At 38.6% G+C, this 18,021-nt stretch overlaps 1 protein-coding gene across 1 annotated transcript in view; it reads right to left on the bottom strand.

The window, feature by feature from the left end:
* LOC125000968 (protein piccolo-like) overlaps positions 1–18,021 on the bottom strand; it is a 127,019-nt gene that overhangs the window by 103,996 nt on the left and 5,002 nt on the right. Inside the window, exons 2-26 of the mRNA XM_047576769.1 lie at positions 17,066–17,212; positions 16,859–16,984; positions 16,601–16,761; positions 16,398–16,500; positions 16,228–16,320; positions 16,003–16,044; positions 15,683–15,718; positions 15,379–15,456; positions 14,536–14,601; positions 14,127–14,159; positions 13,827–13,916; positions 13,650–13,715; positions 13,346–13,390; positions 12,150–12,185; positions 11,867–11,920; positions 11,742–11,771; positions 11,528–11,599; positions 11,298–11,348; positions 10,342–10,398; positions 9,102–9,176; positions 8,744–8,809; positions 8,596–8,640; positions 8,442–8,504; positions 7,143–7,208; positions 6,995–7,039 (exon numbers count right to left, since the gene is read on the bottom strand). Of these exons, the coding sequence (XP_047432725.1) occupies positions 6,995–7,039; positions 7,143–7,208; positions 8,442–8,504; positions 8,596–8,640; positions 8,744–8,809; positions 9,102–9,176; positions 10,342–10,398; positions 11,298–11,348; positions 11,528–11,599; positions 11,742–11,771; positions 11,867–11,920; positions 12,150–12,185; positions 13,346–13,390; positions 13,650–13,715; positions 13,827–13,916; positions 14,127–14,159; positions 14,536–14,601; positions 15,379–15,456; positions 15,683–15,718; positions 16,003–16,044; positions 16,228–16,320; positions 16,398–16,500; positions 16,601–16,761; positions 16,859–16,984; positions 17,066–17,212 (1,746 nt within the window). The remainder of the gene's footprint in view (positions 1–6,994; positions 7,040–7,142; positions 7,209–8,441; positions 8,505–8,595; positions 8,641–8,743; positions 8,810–9,101; positions 9,177–10,341; positions 10,399–11,297; positions 11,349–11,527; positions 11,600–11,741; positions 11,772–11,866; positions 11,921–12,149; positions 12,186–13,345; positions 13,391–13,649; positions 13,716–13,826; positions 13,917–14,126; positions 14,160–14,535; positions 14,602–15,378; positions 15,457–15,682; positions 15,719–16,002; positions 16,045–16,227; positions 16,321–16,397; positions 16,501–16,600; positions 16,762–16,858; positions 16,985–17,065; positions 17,213–18,021) is intronic.

Raw genomic sequence — 18,021 nt, 5'->3', positions numbered from 1 at the left:
TGTACCTGTTCTGCATTTGTAAATGAAGAAACCGACACCAGCAATGGCCAGAACCAGAACCAGAACCAGACCCAGACCCAGACCCAGACCTGGATCCAGACCCAGCGACAGGAATAACCGATACAGACCGTTACTGTTATTCTCTAGAAAAACAAAGAAAAATAAAACCTGTTAGTGGTTTCTAATCAGGCTGTATTCAAATGTTAGCGGAGACACTTCTGAGATAAATGTTGATGTGAAACTCACCGGGGATGGAGGAGGTGGAGGAGGAGGAGGTGAAAGGGTTGAGGACTTCTCTGCTGCGTTCAGAGCTGACTGGGTTTTCTAACTTACAGGTAAACGAAGGCTCCGTATCGTTCTAGAAAACCAGTGAAGAACAACATCAGCTTGAAGCTCATGAACTAAATGGTTGTTGAACGTATGAAGTAGTTGATCTGTCTGTTACTGGTCACATTCACCTTTGTTATTATGAGCTGATTGGTTTGACTCTTCGTCACATCACCTGACCACCAGGTGTAGGTGACTGGTTCAGAGTCTGTAGTGATGCCTTCACAGGTCAGAACACAGTGGGTCTTTTCAGCATCACAGTTTTCTGACACAGTTGGTTTAGAGACGCCAGCTGATGGAAGAGTTTATTACAAGAGTTTAGATCAGAATCAGAATCAGAAAACTTTTATTTGTTCTACAAATTTAGGAAATTACAGTAAAAAAGAGATGCAGAATGATCATTTTTTGATTTCCTCGATAAATCAGGGCAATGCCTAATCCCACCACCACTCCCACGCGTCCATCATGTAGCCGGCTGCAAACGTTCTGGCAGGGCAGTCCGGCTCCCCGAACCCAGGCTTCCTCGGAAAAAATTGTGTCAATTGCGTTGAGAGACCAGTTTATCAGTACCATGAGTTTGTAGTTTGGAGAGCAGCACAGAGAGAGTCTCTCAAAAAGTATCGACAGTAGACAAACGAGACGAGAGGAGCAAAGCAGGAAGATAGAGTCTAAGTCATAATTCCTCCACTTACAGATAAACTTGATTTCAGTTGTGTCCAGGACTCTGTTGTTGATCTCTACTCTGTAGCTGCCGCTGTCCTCCAGTATCGGTTTTGGGATGATCAGCTCTCCAGTTGCGGTGTTCAGTTCACAGCGACCTAAAATTATAAAATTTACATCAACAACTATCAACCACAGAAACAGGCAGGCTCTGTCGATCCATCCTTCATGTTTGCAACTGACCCCTGAGCTCACTAAGGTGCCTGCAACATAAGCGTTTGTGCCTAAACTGGAATCAACATACAGATGTCCCACATGGAGTCCTTGGCTTTTCAGCCTCACCCATTGTCCTCAGAAGAGGACAAGTGGTTTAACAAACTGTGTCCAGTGTGGGAGCTGGGGATGTACATGGAGAGGACGGCTGAATTCAGAGGGACTGATCAGCTGTTTGTTTCCTGGTCTGCTCCTCGTAGGGGAGGGCTGTTGTCACACTAGAGATTATCGCACTGGGTTATTGAAGCCATATCTGTGGTTTATGGGTGTAAAACTCGTCTGGGAGTGGGAGGGACATGGCCTCGTCTTGGACCTTGTTCTGAGGAGTGTCAGTTCAGGATTTGTACAGCAGCAAGTTGGGCCACACCGCTCACTTTTATGACTTTTTACAGGCAAACTAGGCAACGACCTAGTGCCCTGAGCTGGAAGGGGACCCACATGGACGACTGATATTGGTCCATATCAGTGACATGATGGAAGCTCTTCAGGTGCTGCAATGACGTCCCGTTGGGAATCCCCCCCTAATGGGAGCTGCTTGATAGTGGCTAGACTGGGGCCTCCTGAGGACTGCTGTCATTCGGTCGGTAATCAATGACACAACCTGAAACCCCCTTAGACACTGCAACAATGATACGTTGGGAGCCTCCCTGATGGGGCCCCACCTACACCAGAGAAAAAGAAGAGAACCTACCTGTCAGGACATAAAAAAAGACAAAAAAAAAACAAGAGGAGAATAAAAACAAAAACAAGTCAGTGGTATGTGTGAATGTGTTATATTAAAAGTTGTCACTTTGTCCCAGTCCCACCAAGCAATTTCTCCTGTTGCTAACACTGATGAAACAGTAGATCATGTTATTCTGTCCAAACTGTGGAATTTTTGTATTTAGAAGAGGAAGTTCTTACATAACCCCTGACTCTTTGATACAATCAAACCGGTCGGTTCACTGAGGAGCTTCTGTAGTTGCGATCGGCCGAGGAGATTTCCCAAAAAACATGTCACTCTGTTATCAATGAACCAGGGCTTATGTAAAGTAACCCAAAGTTTTAATTAAAGGTGTTAAATACCTTTGAAGCTCGAGAAGTAGTCAATCGTGCCTCCTTCATACCACTTCACAGCCAGGTTTGAGTTATGTTTCCATGTGATCCTGCTGATGGGTGAAGCCACAGAGCCTGGACTCAGGACGACTTCATCTCCTACTTTCTTGTACTCGACTGTAAAATAAAAAACTACATCAAAACATGTCACTCCTCTCATTTACATGTGAAGAACAAACTTTTAACAACTTATACGATATTTACAGGGATATTTTAAATATTAGCTATAGATAGACAACATGTCATGCATGTTTTTACTCATTAAATACGTATTTATACTTTATTATCTGATCTAAAAGGATTAAAACAGGTTACTGAACTTCTACATTCGCACCTTTGAACTGTAAGAACGCAGTACTAAACATAAAATATACAGTATTTTATATGTGACCAGCATAAATATATGTTTAAAAAAAAAAAAAAAAAAAAGCTTTCCGGAACGTACCTGAGTTAACTTGACCTGTATTCAATGTCACGAACAAGAAAATCACCGTCAACAACCAAGAGTTGACGACAAAAACCAGCTCCATTCTCCATCCATTCAATAAATTAAAAACCACAGGAATAAACCGAGAGGAGGCTTACAGCATCAGGAAAACAGAAAAAGACTACGGTAAATAAACGGGGACTATGCTCAGAGAAGAGATAAAAATCGCAGATACGAGAGAGAATATGGGGCAGGACAACTGAAAGTGAAAGTTCATTAATGAGGACGAAGGTTGAAGCAGATTAAAAAAAAAAAAAAAAGAAATAAGCAGCTCACCTGATCATAAGGCCAGCAAAGCATTGCTAAAAATGCTTTTGTATTTAAATTATAAATCAATGTAAGAAGCTATGTCTGGGTAATTTTTGTATAAAAACTGACACAGTTTTATTTATATTAATGTGTTGAAGCCAATAACGTTGACTAGGAAACTAAATTAAATGAACCTATGAATGAAATCACCATCAACTAAAAGAGACAAAGGTCACATCTTTCTCTCTCTCATCATGTTTTATTCAGTTGAACAAACACGAGGAGGAAACCAACAATCTCAACTACAGGAAACTGTAGTTTTTACAGTTAACTTAGTAAAACGAGACAATTGAAGGCAGCTTTATTTAAACAGCTCATTTCATACAGAGGACAAGTCACTGTGATTTACATTAAAAAAGATGGAGGCACAATTAAAAACAAATAAAGACTGAAGAAAAACAAGAACTGAGTGAGAAGACTAGAGGGATAAATAACTAACAGATAAGAGAGAGAAAGGCCAAAAACTATTAAATAAAAATGGATAAAAAGGACACGTTGGTGGTCTTGGTTACAGTGTCTTGGTGAAGGACATGGAGAGGGGAAACCTAAACCTAAACCTATGGAAGCTAAAACCACTGGATTCACCTGTAACACTCTGAAAATACTTGGGTTGATAAAGGAGGTTCAGACCACAACACCCGAGAGGACGAGCAGTTACAGCAAATGAATGAATGAATGAATGAATGAATGAATGAATGAGGAGTCTTCATCTCTAGTCAGATAAAGTCTGGTCTAGTGGGGCCCTCTGGTGGACAGATGAGGAACTCATGCCCCAGCATCTGATACAATATTTAAAAACTAACACAAATACACACAGACACAGCTTTTAACAATCATCGTACACATTTCAAACTATTCATAGTGTTTATTATCATTCAGCACGGCCACCAGCTGCAGGAACCATTAATAAAAAGTCAAGTAACATTAAATAAAATAAACCTCATATTTCCTCTCAGGTCCAGTCGATGCTTCAAGTCCTTTAGTGTCAAACTGTCTTCTCTGTTTGGTCCTTTTGACATATTCTCTCTTCAAAATACTTCAGGATTATTTGTGGTTCCCTCCTCCGTCTACATGTTTAGGTTTGTTAAAAGATACAAGAGTTAATTAATCACCAACACACGTTCCATGGATTAGCATCTAAATTAAGTTTAACATTTAAATAGTCAAGAAGAACTTCTTGTTTAGTTCAATAACTCACCAGAATGATCACGGGGACGTGAGGAAGAACCAGATGATTGTAGACGTTGAGCAGAAGCTTTTCTGTCTTTTGAGTTCTTTAATAAAACGTCTGATAAAATGACAAAGAAATAAGTTTAAACTTTTAATCTTCATAAAAACATCCTATTCAGTTGAATCACTCCCCAGGATGAGGAGGAGTTCTGTCGTCTTCTGACTCCTTTGATGCATCAACTGATAAAAAGCAGATATTGTTACAGTCTAGGATGTTAAATGGGTTCAGCTTCAATCATCAGTTGAAAACTGGAGATAAATGTGATGGAGCTGCAACACGTTTGTTTAGCTGAGGAAGAAGTGTCCATGTAGCTCACAATCACCACATATGTGTTGTCAAGGTTACTCACCTATTTCATTACCGGTTCTTGGACTGGATGATGGTGCTTGGACTCGTTGCTTGTTAAGCTTCTTTCCTATCAAATGATGAAAGAAGAGTCATGACTAGGTCTGTCACAATAACAAATTTGCTGGACGATATATTTGTCACACAAATTACTGAGGATAAACGACATCATCAACATTATTTTCAGACTAATTATCACTCATGTGATGATAATATGGAATAATAATAATACACATTTTATCACCAGCTACACTGAGAGGAGAGACCTGTGATGTGTCTGCTGTCAGGAAATAAAAGAACCATCATGATGAATACACATCTTCACAACACATTCACAAGGTAAATCTTCACATTCTTCTGACATGAAACCTACAAACTGCAGCTTTCTACTTTTCTCTGGGCTGTAGATTGATCTGAAAGGAGCTGGGATGAAAATCATTTTACATCCAGCTTTACTTTGACAATTGTCAAGTTCTTTGTTCATAGTTGATGAATCAGTTTCTCCTTGGAGTCATTTTAATGATCAGCTTTAACTCAACAGGTTTGGACTCTTCATTATTCTGGTCTTGTTGATTTGTTCCTTGTTTGTCTGTAAAATGTCAAGGTGTTTTGTTGTAACGTCTTTACTGATGGTTCAGTCCATCATCTGCTTCTACAAACTCTTTCCATAGATGCAGCTGATATATTCACACTTCATAGTTTGTTTAAAAACCAAAAGCAGCTTTAAAGTGGTCATGAAACAAAACACACACTGATCATCACTGATACCTGAGAGAGAAGCAGAAGATGATGGTTCACCAGTAGGAGTTCCTCCGTCCTGTGACTTCGCTGATTTAGTGTCTGTTAAAATGACAAAGGTGATGAAAATGTTTCCTTGGAGTCACTTTAATGATCAAGTTTAACTTAAACCTGGAGATCAAGTTTGTGGTTGTAGCTTTTAAACTGGCATAAAAAAAACATTGTATTGATCCCAATAACTCAACATTAAGATTTTGTCAGTGGTTTCATCTTTTAAATAGTCTTTAAAAACCTCCTATTGATCCTAATCACTCACCATGATGATCAGCAGTTTTGTCGTCTCCTGTCGACTCTGAATAAATGATAAAAAAACATGTCAATCTTTTTGTTCATAGTTGATGAATCAGTTTCTCCTTGGAGTCGTTTTAATGATCTAGTTTAACTCACCAGGGTCTTTGTTGTTTTCTGTGGACACATCTTTATTCTGGTTTGCATCTTCCTCTGAAAAATATCAGATTATTTAACTATGAAAATAGCTGCAGATCAAAGTTTCAGTTGCAACTTTTAATCAGACACGACATCCTATTGATCCCAATAACTCACAATGAATTCACTGTTAAAATGACAAAGGATGATTTCTAAACCGATAAAAGAGTCAAAAAAACCATCAGGACAACAATGAATCTGTCAAACTGAGCAGTTTATCACAATTAAATCACATTTTATCACCAGCTACACTGAGAGGAGAGACCTGTGATGTGTCTGCTGTCAGGAAATAAAAGACAAGAGCAGGAGAACAAGAATTGAATGAACAACTCCATGTCCTGGTGTCAGTGAAGCACCTGCAGCCTGTAACCATCAACAGGGAGTGTGGAGGTGGTTCAGACCTACAAGTATCTGGCTCTATATGTCAGGTAGGGGGATCTGAGGAGGAGTGTTAGAGATGTTCTAGCAGACTATCGTAGCCAGTGTCCTCTTCTACTCTGTGGTGAACTGGGGAGGCAGCACTAAGAAGAAGGAACCTGACGGCTGGACAAACTGATCCAGAAGGAGGACTCTGAGGTAGGGACACATTAGAGGACCTCTGGTCCACCATGAAGCTTGTCCAGCACCGTCTACAGTCTAGACAACACCACAGTCAGACAGAGAAGCTCCTTCAGAGTCTGTCTGTGTCCATCTGTCAGGACATTAGGCTCTACAACACCTCCCTGTCACGCAACACTGGACTGTCATTAGATACATGGTTTATTATTATTATTATTATTATTATTATTATTATTATTGTTATTATTATTATTACATGTGATGAAGCTACTGGACACTGAATTTCCTCAGGATGAATAAAGTATCTAATCACCAGACTGATGACTGGTACCTGAGGAAGGAGGAGGTGGTGGTGGATCAGTAGGAGCTGCTCCGTCCTCTAGTGATGTCTCTGCTAAAATGACAAAAAACTTGTCAAGTTCTTTGTTCATAGTTGATGAATCAGTTTCTCCTTGGAGTCATTTTAATGATCAAGTTTAACTCACCAGGTTTATCTCTGGCCTCGTCTTTGTCAGATTTTATTTCTCCTTCTGAAAAATGTCAGATTAATCTATGAAAATACCTGCAGATTAAGTCAAAGGCTGCATATGTTAAATAGTCATGAATAATGTCCTGTTGATCTCAATAACTCACCAGGTTTATCTCTGGGACCTGAGAGAGAAGTACGTCGTGGTGGTCCAGCAGGTGGATCTGAAGTCTCTGATAAAATGACAAAGGAATTAATTTAAACTTTTAATCTTCATAAAAACATCCCATTCAGTTGAATCTCTCCCCAGGATGAGGAGGAGTTCTGTCGTCTTCTGACTCCTTTGATGCATCAACTGATAAAAACCAGATATTGTTACAGTCTAGGATGTTAAATGGGTTCAGCTTCAATCATCAGTTGAAAACTGGAGATAAATGTGATGGAGCTGCAACACGTTTGTTTTGCTGAGGAAGAAGTGTCCATGTAGCTCACAATCACCACATATGTGTTGTCAAGGTTAGTCACCTGTTTCATTGATGTGGTCTAGAGTGGTTAATACTTGGACTTCACCATTGTTACCAGGAAGCAATGGTTTATTCTCTGTCAAATGATTAAAGAAGTGTGATGACTGCCACATGTTTTAGTTCCATACAGTAGCTTCAACATTCGCAGTTTTATCTCCTAGTGAGAGTAAAAACATTTCTCTTCTTTACAGACAGACTCTTGTCTTTATGATTTCTAAACTGATAAAAGAGTCAAAAGAATCATCAGGACAACAATGAATCTGTCAAACTGAGCAGTTTAACACGATTAAATCACATTTTATCACCAGCTACACTGAGAGGAGAGACCTGTGATGTGTCTGCTGTCAGGAAATAAAAGACAAGAGCAGGAGAACAAGAATTGAATGAACAACTCCATGTCCTGGTGTCAGTGAAGCACCTGCAGCCTGTAACCATCAACAGGGAGTGTGGAGGTGGTTCAGACCTACAAGTATCTGGCTCTATATGTCAGGTAGGGGGATCTGAGGAGGAGTGTTAGAGATGTTCTAGCAGACTATCGTAGCCAGTGTCCTCTTCTACTCTGTGGTGAACTGGGGAGGCAGCACTAAGAAGAAGGAACCTGACGGCTGGACAAACTGATCCAGAAGGAGGACTCTGAGGTAGGGACACATTAGAGGACCTCTGGTCCACCATGAAGCTTGTCCAGCACCGTCTACAGTCTAGACGACACCACAGTCAGACAGAGAAGCTCCTTCAGAGTCTGTCTGTGTCCATCTGTCAGGACATTAGGCTCTACAACACCTCCCTGTCACGCAACACTGGACTGTCATTAGATACATGGTTTATTATTATTATTATTATTATTATTATTGTTATTATTATTATTACATGTGATGAAGCTACTGGACACTGAATTTCCTCAGGATGAATAAAGTATCTAATCACCAGACTGATGACTGGTACCTGAGGAAGGAGGAGGTGGTGGTGGATCAGTAGGAGCTGCTCCGTCCTCTAGTGATGTCTCTGCTAAAATGACAAAAAACTTGTCAAGTTCTTTGTTCATAGTTGATGAATCAGTTTCTCCTTGGAGTCATTTTAATGATCAAGTTTAACTCACCAGGTTTATCTCTGGCCTCGTCTTTGTCAGATTTTATTTCTCCTTCTGAAAAATGTCAGATTAATCTATGAAAATACCTGCAGATTAAGTCAAAGGCTGCATATGTTAAATAGTCATGAATAATGTCCTGTTGATCTCAATAACTCACCAGGTTTATCTCTGGGACCTGAGAGAGAAGTACGTCGTGGTGGTCCAGCAGGTGGATCTGAAGTCTCTGATAAAATGACAAAGGAATTAATTTAAACTTTTAATCTTCATAAAAACATCCCATTCAGTTGAATCTCTCCCCAGGATGAGGAGGAGTTCTGTCGTCTTCTGACTCCTTTGATGCATCAACTGATAAAAACCAGATATTGTTACAGTCTAGGATGTTAAATGGGTTCAGCTTCAATCATCAGTTGAAAACTGGAGATAAATGTGATGGAGCTGCAACACGTTTGTTTTGCTGAGGAAGAAGTGTCCATGTAGCTCACAATCACCACATATGTGTTGTCAAGGTTAGTCACCTGTTTCATTGATGTGGTCTAGAGTGGTTAATACTTGGACTTCACCATTGTTACCAGGAAGCAATGGTTTATTCTCTGTCAAATGATTAAAGAAGTGTGATGACTGCCACATGTTTTAGTTCCATACAGTAGCTTCAACATTCACATTTTTATCTCCTAGTGAGAGTAAAAACATTTCTCTTCTTTACAGACAGACTCTTGTCTTTATGATTTCTAAACTGATAAAAGAGTCAAAAGAATCATCAGGACAACAATGAATCTGTCAAACTGAGCAGTTTAACACGATTAAATCACATTTTATCACCAGCTACACTGAGAGGAGAGACCTGTGATGTGTCTGCTGTCAGGAAATAAAAGACAAGAGCAGGAGAACAAGAATTGAATGAACAACTCCATGTCCTGGTGTCAGTGAAGCACCTGCAGCCTGTAACCATCAACAGGGAGTGTGGAGGTGGTTCAGACCTACAAGTATCTGGCTCTATATGTCAGGTAGGGGGATCTGAGGAGGAGTGTTAGAGATGTTCTAGCAGACTATCGTAGCCAGTGTCCTCTTCTACTCTGTGGTGAACTGGGGAGGCAGCACTAAGAAGAAGGAACCTGACGGCTGGACAAACTGATCCAGAAGGAGGACTCTGAGGTAGGGACACATTAGAGGACCTCTGGTCCACCATGAAGCTTGTCCAGCACCGTCTACAGTCTAGACAACACCACAGTCAGACAGAGAAGCTCCTTCAGAGTCTGTCTGTGTCCATCTGTCAGGACATTAGACTCTACAACACCTCCCTGTCACGCAACACTGGACTGTCATCAGATACATAGTTTATTATTATTATTATTATTATTATTATTATTATTATTATTATTACATGTGATGAAGCTACTGGACACTGAATTTCCTCAGGATGAATAAAGTATCTAATCACCAGACTGATGACTGGTACCTGAGGGAGGAGGAGGTGGTGCATCAGTAGGAGCTGCTCTGTCCTCTGATGATGTCTTTGCTAAAATGATAAAAAACTTGTCAAGTTCTTTGTTCATAGTTGATGAATCAGTTTCTCCTTGGAGTCATTTTAATGATCAACTTTAACTCAACAGGTTTATTTCTGGCCTCGTCTTTGTCAGATTTTATTTCTCCTTCTGAAAAATGTCAGATTAATCTATGAAAATACCTGCAGATTAAGTCAAATGCTGCATATGTTAAATAGTCATGAATAATGTCCTGTTGATCTCAATAACTCACCAGGTTGATTACTGAGATCTGGGAGAGAAGTACACCGTGGTGGTCCAGCAGGTGGATCTAAAGGTTTTGATAAAATGACAAAGGAATTAGTTTAAACTTTTAATCTTCATAAAAACATCCTATTCAGTTGAATCACTCTCCAGGATGAGGAGGAGTTCTGTCGTCTTCTGACTCCTTTGATGCATCAACTGATAAAAACCAGATATTGTTACAGTCTAGGATGTTAAATGGGTTCAGCTTCAATCATCAGTTGAAAACGGGAGATAAATGTGATGGAGCTGCAACACGTTTGTTTTGCTGAGGAAGAAGTGTCCATGTAGCTCACAATCACCACATATGTGTTGTCAAGGTTAGTCACCTGTTTCATTGATGTGGTCTACAGTGGTTAATACTTGGACTTCACCGTTGTTACCAGGAAGCAATGGTTTATTCTCTGTCAAATGATTAAAGTAGCGTGATGACTGCCACATGTTTTAGTTCCATTCAGTAGCTTCAACATTCACAGTTTTATCTCCTAGTGAAAGTAAAAACATTTCTCTTCTTCATAGACAGACTCTTGTCTGGATGATTTCTAAACTGATAAAAGAGTCAAAAGAATCATCAGGACAACAATGAATCTGTCAGACTGAGCAGTTTAACACAATTAAATCACATTTTATCAGCAGCTACACTGAGAGGAGAGACCTGTGATGTGTCTGCTGTCAGGAAATAAAAGAACCATCATGATGAATATACATCTTCACAACACATTCACAAGGTAAATCTTCACATTCTTCTGACATGAAACCTACAAACTGCAGCTTTCTACTTTTCTCTGGGCTGTAGATTGATCTGAAAGGAGCTGGGATGAAAATCATTTTATATCCAGCTTTACTTTGACAATTGTCAAGTTCTTTGTTCATAGTTGATGAATCAGTTTCTCCTTGGAGTCGTTTTAATGATCAAGTTTAACTCACCAGGTTTGGACTCTTCATTATTCTGGTCTGGTTGATTTGTTCCTTGTTTGCCTGTAAAATGTCAAAGTGTCTTGTTGTAACGTCTTTACCGATGGTTCAGTCCATCATCTGCTTCTACAAACTCTTTCCATAGATCCAGCTCATATATTCACACTTCATAGTTTGTTTAAAAGCCAAAAGCAGCTTTAAAATGGTCATGAAACAAAACACACACTGATCATCACTGATACCTGAGAGAGAAGCAGAAGATGATGGTTCACCAGTAGGAGTTCCCTCGTCCTGTGACTTCGTTGAAGTAGTGTCTGTTAAAATGACAAAGGTGATGAAACTGTTTCCTTGGAGTCACTTTAATGATCAAGTTTAACTTAAACCTGGAGATCAAGTTTGTGGTTGCAGCTTTTAAACTGGCATAAAAAAAACCTCCTATTGATCCTAATCACTCACCATGATCAGATTTGTCGTCTCCTGTCGTCTCTGAATAAATGATAAAAAAACATGTCAATCTTTTTGTTCATAGTTGATGAATCAGTTTCTCTTTGGAGTCGTTTTAATGATCTAGTTTAACTCACCAGGGTCTTTGTTGTTTTCTGTGGAGTCATCTTTATTCTGGTTTGCATCTTCTTCTGAAAAATATCAGATTATTTAACTATGAAAATAGTTGCAGATCAAAGTTTTGGTTGCAGCTTTTAAACAGACATGACATCTTATTGAACCCAATAACTCACAATGAATTCACTGTTAAAATGACAAAGGATGATTTCTAAACTGATAAAAGAGTCAAAAGAACCATCAGGACAACAATGAATCTGTCAAACTGAGCAGTTTAACACGATTAAATCACATTTTACTCACCACCTTCACTGAGAGGAGAGACCTGTGATGTGTCTGCTGTCAGGAAATAAAAGAACCATCATGATGAATACACATCTTCACAACACATTCACAAGGTAAATCTTCACATTCTTCTGACATGAAACCTAGAAACTGCAGGTTTCTACTTTTCTCTGGGCTGTAGATTGATCTGAAAGGAGCTGGGATGAAAATCATTTTATATCCAGCTTTACTTTGACAATTGTCAAGTTCTTTATTCATAGTTGATGAATCAGTTTCTCCTTGGAGTCATTTTAATGATCAAGTTTAACTCAACAGGTTTGGACTCGTCATTATTCTGGTCTGGTTGATTTGTTCCTTGTTTGTCTGTAAAATGTCAAAGTGTCTTGTTATAACGTCTTTACTGATGGTTCAGTCCATCATCTGTTTCTACAAACTCTTTCCATAGATCCAGCTGATATATTCAGATCTACTAAGATCTACTGATCGTTCACCACTGAGACTCTGAGAGAGAGACTCTAATCACAAAATGACATTTGGTGTCGTTACATTGAAGACAAATAAACACAACACAGAGTTAGAGCAAAAACCACATGTGAATATAATTGAGACACGGAGCAGTGACAGACGCACAAATAACACACTGATTATTTACTACATCTGATCTGTTTGGATATTTACCAAATAAAAAATAAGGTGTTTCATGAGGAAACGTTTAGTGGTGAAATGAAGACGTGTGAATTCCTCCTCTACAGTAACAACAGTCATGTGTACACAACTACACACAGGACACACTGAGACGTGTTAAACATAGAAGCAGTTTCTTTGAATGAACTTGTTTCCAGCTTTAATGAATCTTTATGTGCTGAATGAATATATCTGCATTTTCTCCTCCAGCACACACTAAATGTGTGTGTAGACGCCCCATGTTGTGTATTGATGGAGGTCAACGTGTTAACTGATGCTGATGGGATATTTTACACCTTAGAAAGACGCAGCCCTTAGTGTGCGCTGGTAGTCAGTCACTCTGTATGTTTTCATCCACGTAAACCTTCAGTAGATCTGGACCTTAATGATCTGATTAAAATACTAAAAGCAGCTTTAAAATGGTCATGAAACAAAACACACACTGATCATCACTGAGACCTGAGAGAGAAGCAGGTGATCAAGTTTGTGTGTGCATCTTTTAAATTGTCCTGTTGATCTCAATAACTCACCAGTAGCAGCTCCTTTGTCTCCTGACTCCTCTGGTGAATTCTCTGCTAAAATGATAAACAAAATGATCAAGCTCTTTGTTCATAGTTGATGAATCAGTTTCTCCTTGGAGTCATTTTAATGATCAGGTTTAACTCAACAGGTTCGGACTCTTCATTATTCTGATCTGGTTGATTTGTTCCTTGTTTGTCTGTAAAATGTCAAAGTGTCTTGTTATAACGTCTTTACTGATGGTTCAGTCCATCATCTGCTTCTACAAACTCTAGTTTCTCCTTGGAGTCATTTTAATGATCAGGTTTAACTCACCAGGGTCTTTGTTGTTTTCTGTGGACACATCATTATTCTGGTTTGCGTTAAGTTCTTTGTCTCCTTCTGAAAAATGTCAGATTATTCAACCATGAAAATAGCTGCAGAACAAGTTATTGTCAGTGGTTTCATCTTTTAAATAGTCATTAAAACGTCCTATTGATCCCAGTAACTCACCAGGTTGATCACTGGTAGTTGGCGGAGAAGCAGCTGATTGTGGATTAGGAGTAGATTCTGTGTCTCGTGACTCCTCTGGTGGATTCTCTACTAAAATGATAAACAAAATTATCAAGTTTGTTGTTCATAGTTTCTCCTTGGAGTCATTTTTATCATCAACTTTAACTCAACAGGTTTATTTCTGGCCTCGTCTTTGTCAGATTTTATTTCTCCTTCTGAAAAATGTCAGATTAATCTATGAAAATACCTGCATATTAAGTCAAAGGCTGCATATGTTAAATAGTCATGAATCATACATACGCCGTGGTGGTTTAGCAGGTGGATCTGAAGTCTCTGATAAAATGACAAAGAAATAAGTTTAAACTTTTAAATCTTCATAAAAACATCCTATTCATAATAAATCACATTTCATCACCAGTTACACTGAGAGGAGAGACCTGTGATGTGTTTGCTGTCAGGAAATAAAAGAACCATCATGATGAATACACATCTTCACAACACATTCACAAGGTAAATCTTCACATTCTCCTGACATGAAACCTACAAACTGCAGCTTTCTACTTTTCTCTGGGCTGTAGATTGATCTGAAAGGAGCTGGGATGAAAATCATTTTATATCCAGCTTTACTTTGATAATTGTCAAGTTCTTTGTTCATAGTTGATGAATCAGTTTCTCCTTGGAGTCATTTTAATGATCTAGTTTAACTCACCAAGTTCTTTGTTACTTCCTGCAAAGTCAACATTATTCTGGGTCTGGTTAGATTCTTCGTTTCCTCCTGAAAAATGTCAGATTATTCAACTATGAAAATACCTGAAGATCAAGTTGTTTTCAGTGGCTGCATCTTTTAAATAGTCATTAAAACATCCCATTCAATATACAATATATACAATACATGTGACAAAGCTACTGGACACTGAATTTCCTTCAGGATGAATAAAGTATCTAATCTAATCTAAACTAAACTCCCCAGAATTATCACTGGTACCAGAGGAAGAACCAGACTGTTGTAGTTCAGTAGTAGTTTTTTGATTCTCTGGTGTCTCTGATTTAGCGCCTGTTAAAATGACAGAGGTGATGAAACTGTTTCCTTGGAGTCACTTTAATGATCAAGTTTAACTTAAACCTGGAGATCAAGTTTGTGGTTGTAGCTTTTAAATTGGCATAAAAACATCGTATTGATCCCAAAAAGCAACAGTTTTGTCGACTTCTGTCGTCGCTGATGAAATGATTAAAAAAAAAAAAAAAACTTGTCAAGTTCTTTGTTCATAGTTGATGAATCAGTTTCTCCTTGGAGTCGTTTTAATGATCAACTTTAACTCAACAGGTTTGGACTCTTCATTATTCTGGTCTGGTTGATTTGTTCCTTGTTTGTTTGTAAAATGTCAAAGTGTCTTGTTGTAACGTCTTTACTGATGGTTCAGTCCATCATCTGCTTCTACAAACTCTTTCCATAGATCTAGCTCATAGATTCACACTTCATAGTTTGTTTAAAATCCAAAAGCAGCTTTAAAATGGTCACAATCACCACATATGTGTTGTCAAGGTTACTCACCTGTTTCATTAACGGTTCCTGGACTGGATGATGATTGTCGGACTTCACCGTTGTTACCAGAAAGCAATGGTTTATTCTCTATCAAATGATGAAAGAAGTGTGATGACTGCCACATGTTTTAGTTCAGTTTACTTCAACATTCACAGTTGTATCTCCTAGTGAGAGTAAAAACATTTCTCTTCTTTATAGACAGACTCTTGTCTGGATGATTTCTAAACTGATAAAAGAGTCAAAAGAATCATCAGGACAACAATGAATCTGTCAAACTGAGCAGTTTAACACAATTAAATCACATTTTACTCACCAGCTACACTGAGAGGAGAGACCTGTGATGTGTTTGCTGTCAGGAAATAAAAGAACCATCATGATGAATACATATCTTCACAACACATTCACAAGGTAAATCTTCACATTCTTCTGACATGAAACCTACAAACTGCAGCTTTCTACTTTTCTCTGGGCTGTAGATTGATCTGAAAGGAGCTGGGATGAAAATCATTTTATATCCAGCTTTACTTTGACATGAATTATAGAAACACTGTTAGTCAGAATCAATCCAAGGACTCAACATGTCACTGGTTCCAGTGTGGGAACGTCTCCACAGATAATTAACATGTTACTCACCAGCTACTCTGCGTGAATATCTTGGTAGTGAATGATATCTCCCTGAGAAATAACAAAAGAGTAATTTCTAACATTTTATGGAACAAACTTAAACATAACAAACAATAAAAGCAGTAGCTGTGCAGACAGACAACATCTCAAGTCAACATGTCAATAAATACATTTAGAATGATAATACACAAAGTTAATCTGGTACAACCATTATAATCTGCTGTGAATTTGTACCTTGCCTGCGTCTGTAAATAAAGAAACCGACACCAGCAATGGCCGCCAGAACCGGCAGTAGGAATAACCAATACACTCCGTTATTTTTATTCTCTAGAAAAAATAAACAAAAATAAAATCTGTTAGTGGTTTCTAATCAGGCTGTATTCAAATGTTGATGTGAAGCTCACCAGTGTTAGAGGTGGAGGAGATGAAAGGGTTGGTGACTTCTCTGCTGCGTTCAGAGCTGACTGTGTTTTCTAACTTACAGGTAAACGAAGGCTCTGTATCGTTCTAGAAAACCAGTGAAGAACAACATCAGCTTGAAGCTCATGAACTAAATGGTTGTTGAACGTATGAAGTAGTTGATCTGTCTGTTACTGGTCACATTCACCTTTGTTATTATGAGCAGCTTGGTTTGACTCTTCATCACATCACCTGACCACCAGGTGTAGGTGACTGGTCCAGAGTCTGTAGTGATGCCTTCACAGGTCAGAACACAGTGGGTCTTTTCATCATCACAGTTTTCTGACACAGTTGGTGTAGGGACGCCAGCTGATGGAAACAAACATTATTAGAGTTCAGATGAATAAATTATCAGATATTTATTAGATATTCCAGACTAGGTCTAAGTCATAATTGCTCCACTTACAGATAAACTTGAATTCAGTTGGGTCCAGGACTCTGTTGTTGATCTCTGCTGTGTAGGAGCCGCTGTACTCTCGTGTCGGGTTTGGGATGATCAGCTCTCCAGTTGTGGTGTTCAGTTTACAGCGACCTGAAATTATAAAAGTTACATCAGCACGTTGACTGAAGGTGTTCTGATTGTTTTCAAGGATTCATTACAAGTGTTAAATACCTTTGAATATTGCGTAGAAGTCAATCGTGCCTCCTTCATACCACTCAGCAGCCAGGTTTGAATTATGTTTCCATGTGATGCTGGTGATGGGTGAAGCCTCAGAGCCTGGACTCAGGACAACTTCATCTCCTACTTTCTTGTAGATGACTACAAAACAAACATCTACATCAGAACATGTCACTCCTCTCATTTACATGTGAAGAATCAAACAGACACTTTTAACATATTTTAAATGTTAGCTATAGATTTAATGATTAAAATACATATATTTGATACACTGCTTAGTATGTACTGTATTAGTATAGTAGTACAATTACATAATATGATTTGAGCTATGCTAAACACAGATGTGATAACCATACGTCCTTTTTACGTTACTATTCCTGGTTTACAGCAAAATAAATACATATTCAGATACATGTCCGTATCCAAGCTCATTTCATTGTTGGAGAATTTACTGACATCAAAAACAATGTATGGACTGAACTGAATCACAATTTCATAAACAGATTTAGACCTGATGTGTCCCCTTTAAGTTAACTTCTGCAAAAAAAGAGGCTGAACCTTTGCCTCATTTGTTTTATGGGTGTTCCCATTCGTTCAAGTTATTCTTAAATGTTAATTTTAGCAATAAGGAGTTAAGAATGTAATAAAATTCCTGTTTGTTTGGGTGAATTTCACATTCATAAAGAGAGATTTCTCCAGGCTATGCCAAATAAAACACTGCTTTATGTGGAACTTAAATCTTTCCATGACTCTGTTTGTATGTGACAATAAAAAAGCTCTCAAGACCTGCAGTCTTAGGAAAAATATTACCAGGCATTCATATCTATGTATTGTCGCACTGTTAGTATAATGCTTCAATGACACGTCTGTTTGTACATACTTAGCAAGGTTAATAAAGTTTATTTTTTTTTAAAAGGTTGATCGACGAAGTGGGCATGCGCGTCTTGAAT

The sequence above is a fragment of the Mugil cephalus genome, chromosome 23, assembly GCF_022458985.1.
Source record: "Mugil cephalus isolate CIBA_MC_2020 chromosome 23, CIBA_Mcephalus_1.1, whole genome shotgun sequence".
NCBI lineage: Eukaryota > Metazoa > Chordata > Actinopteri > Mugiliformes > Mugilidae > Mugil > Mugil cephalus.
Note: the sequence above shows the minus strand (reverse complement) of the source record. Positions and strands in the feature narration are given on the sequence as shown.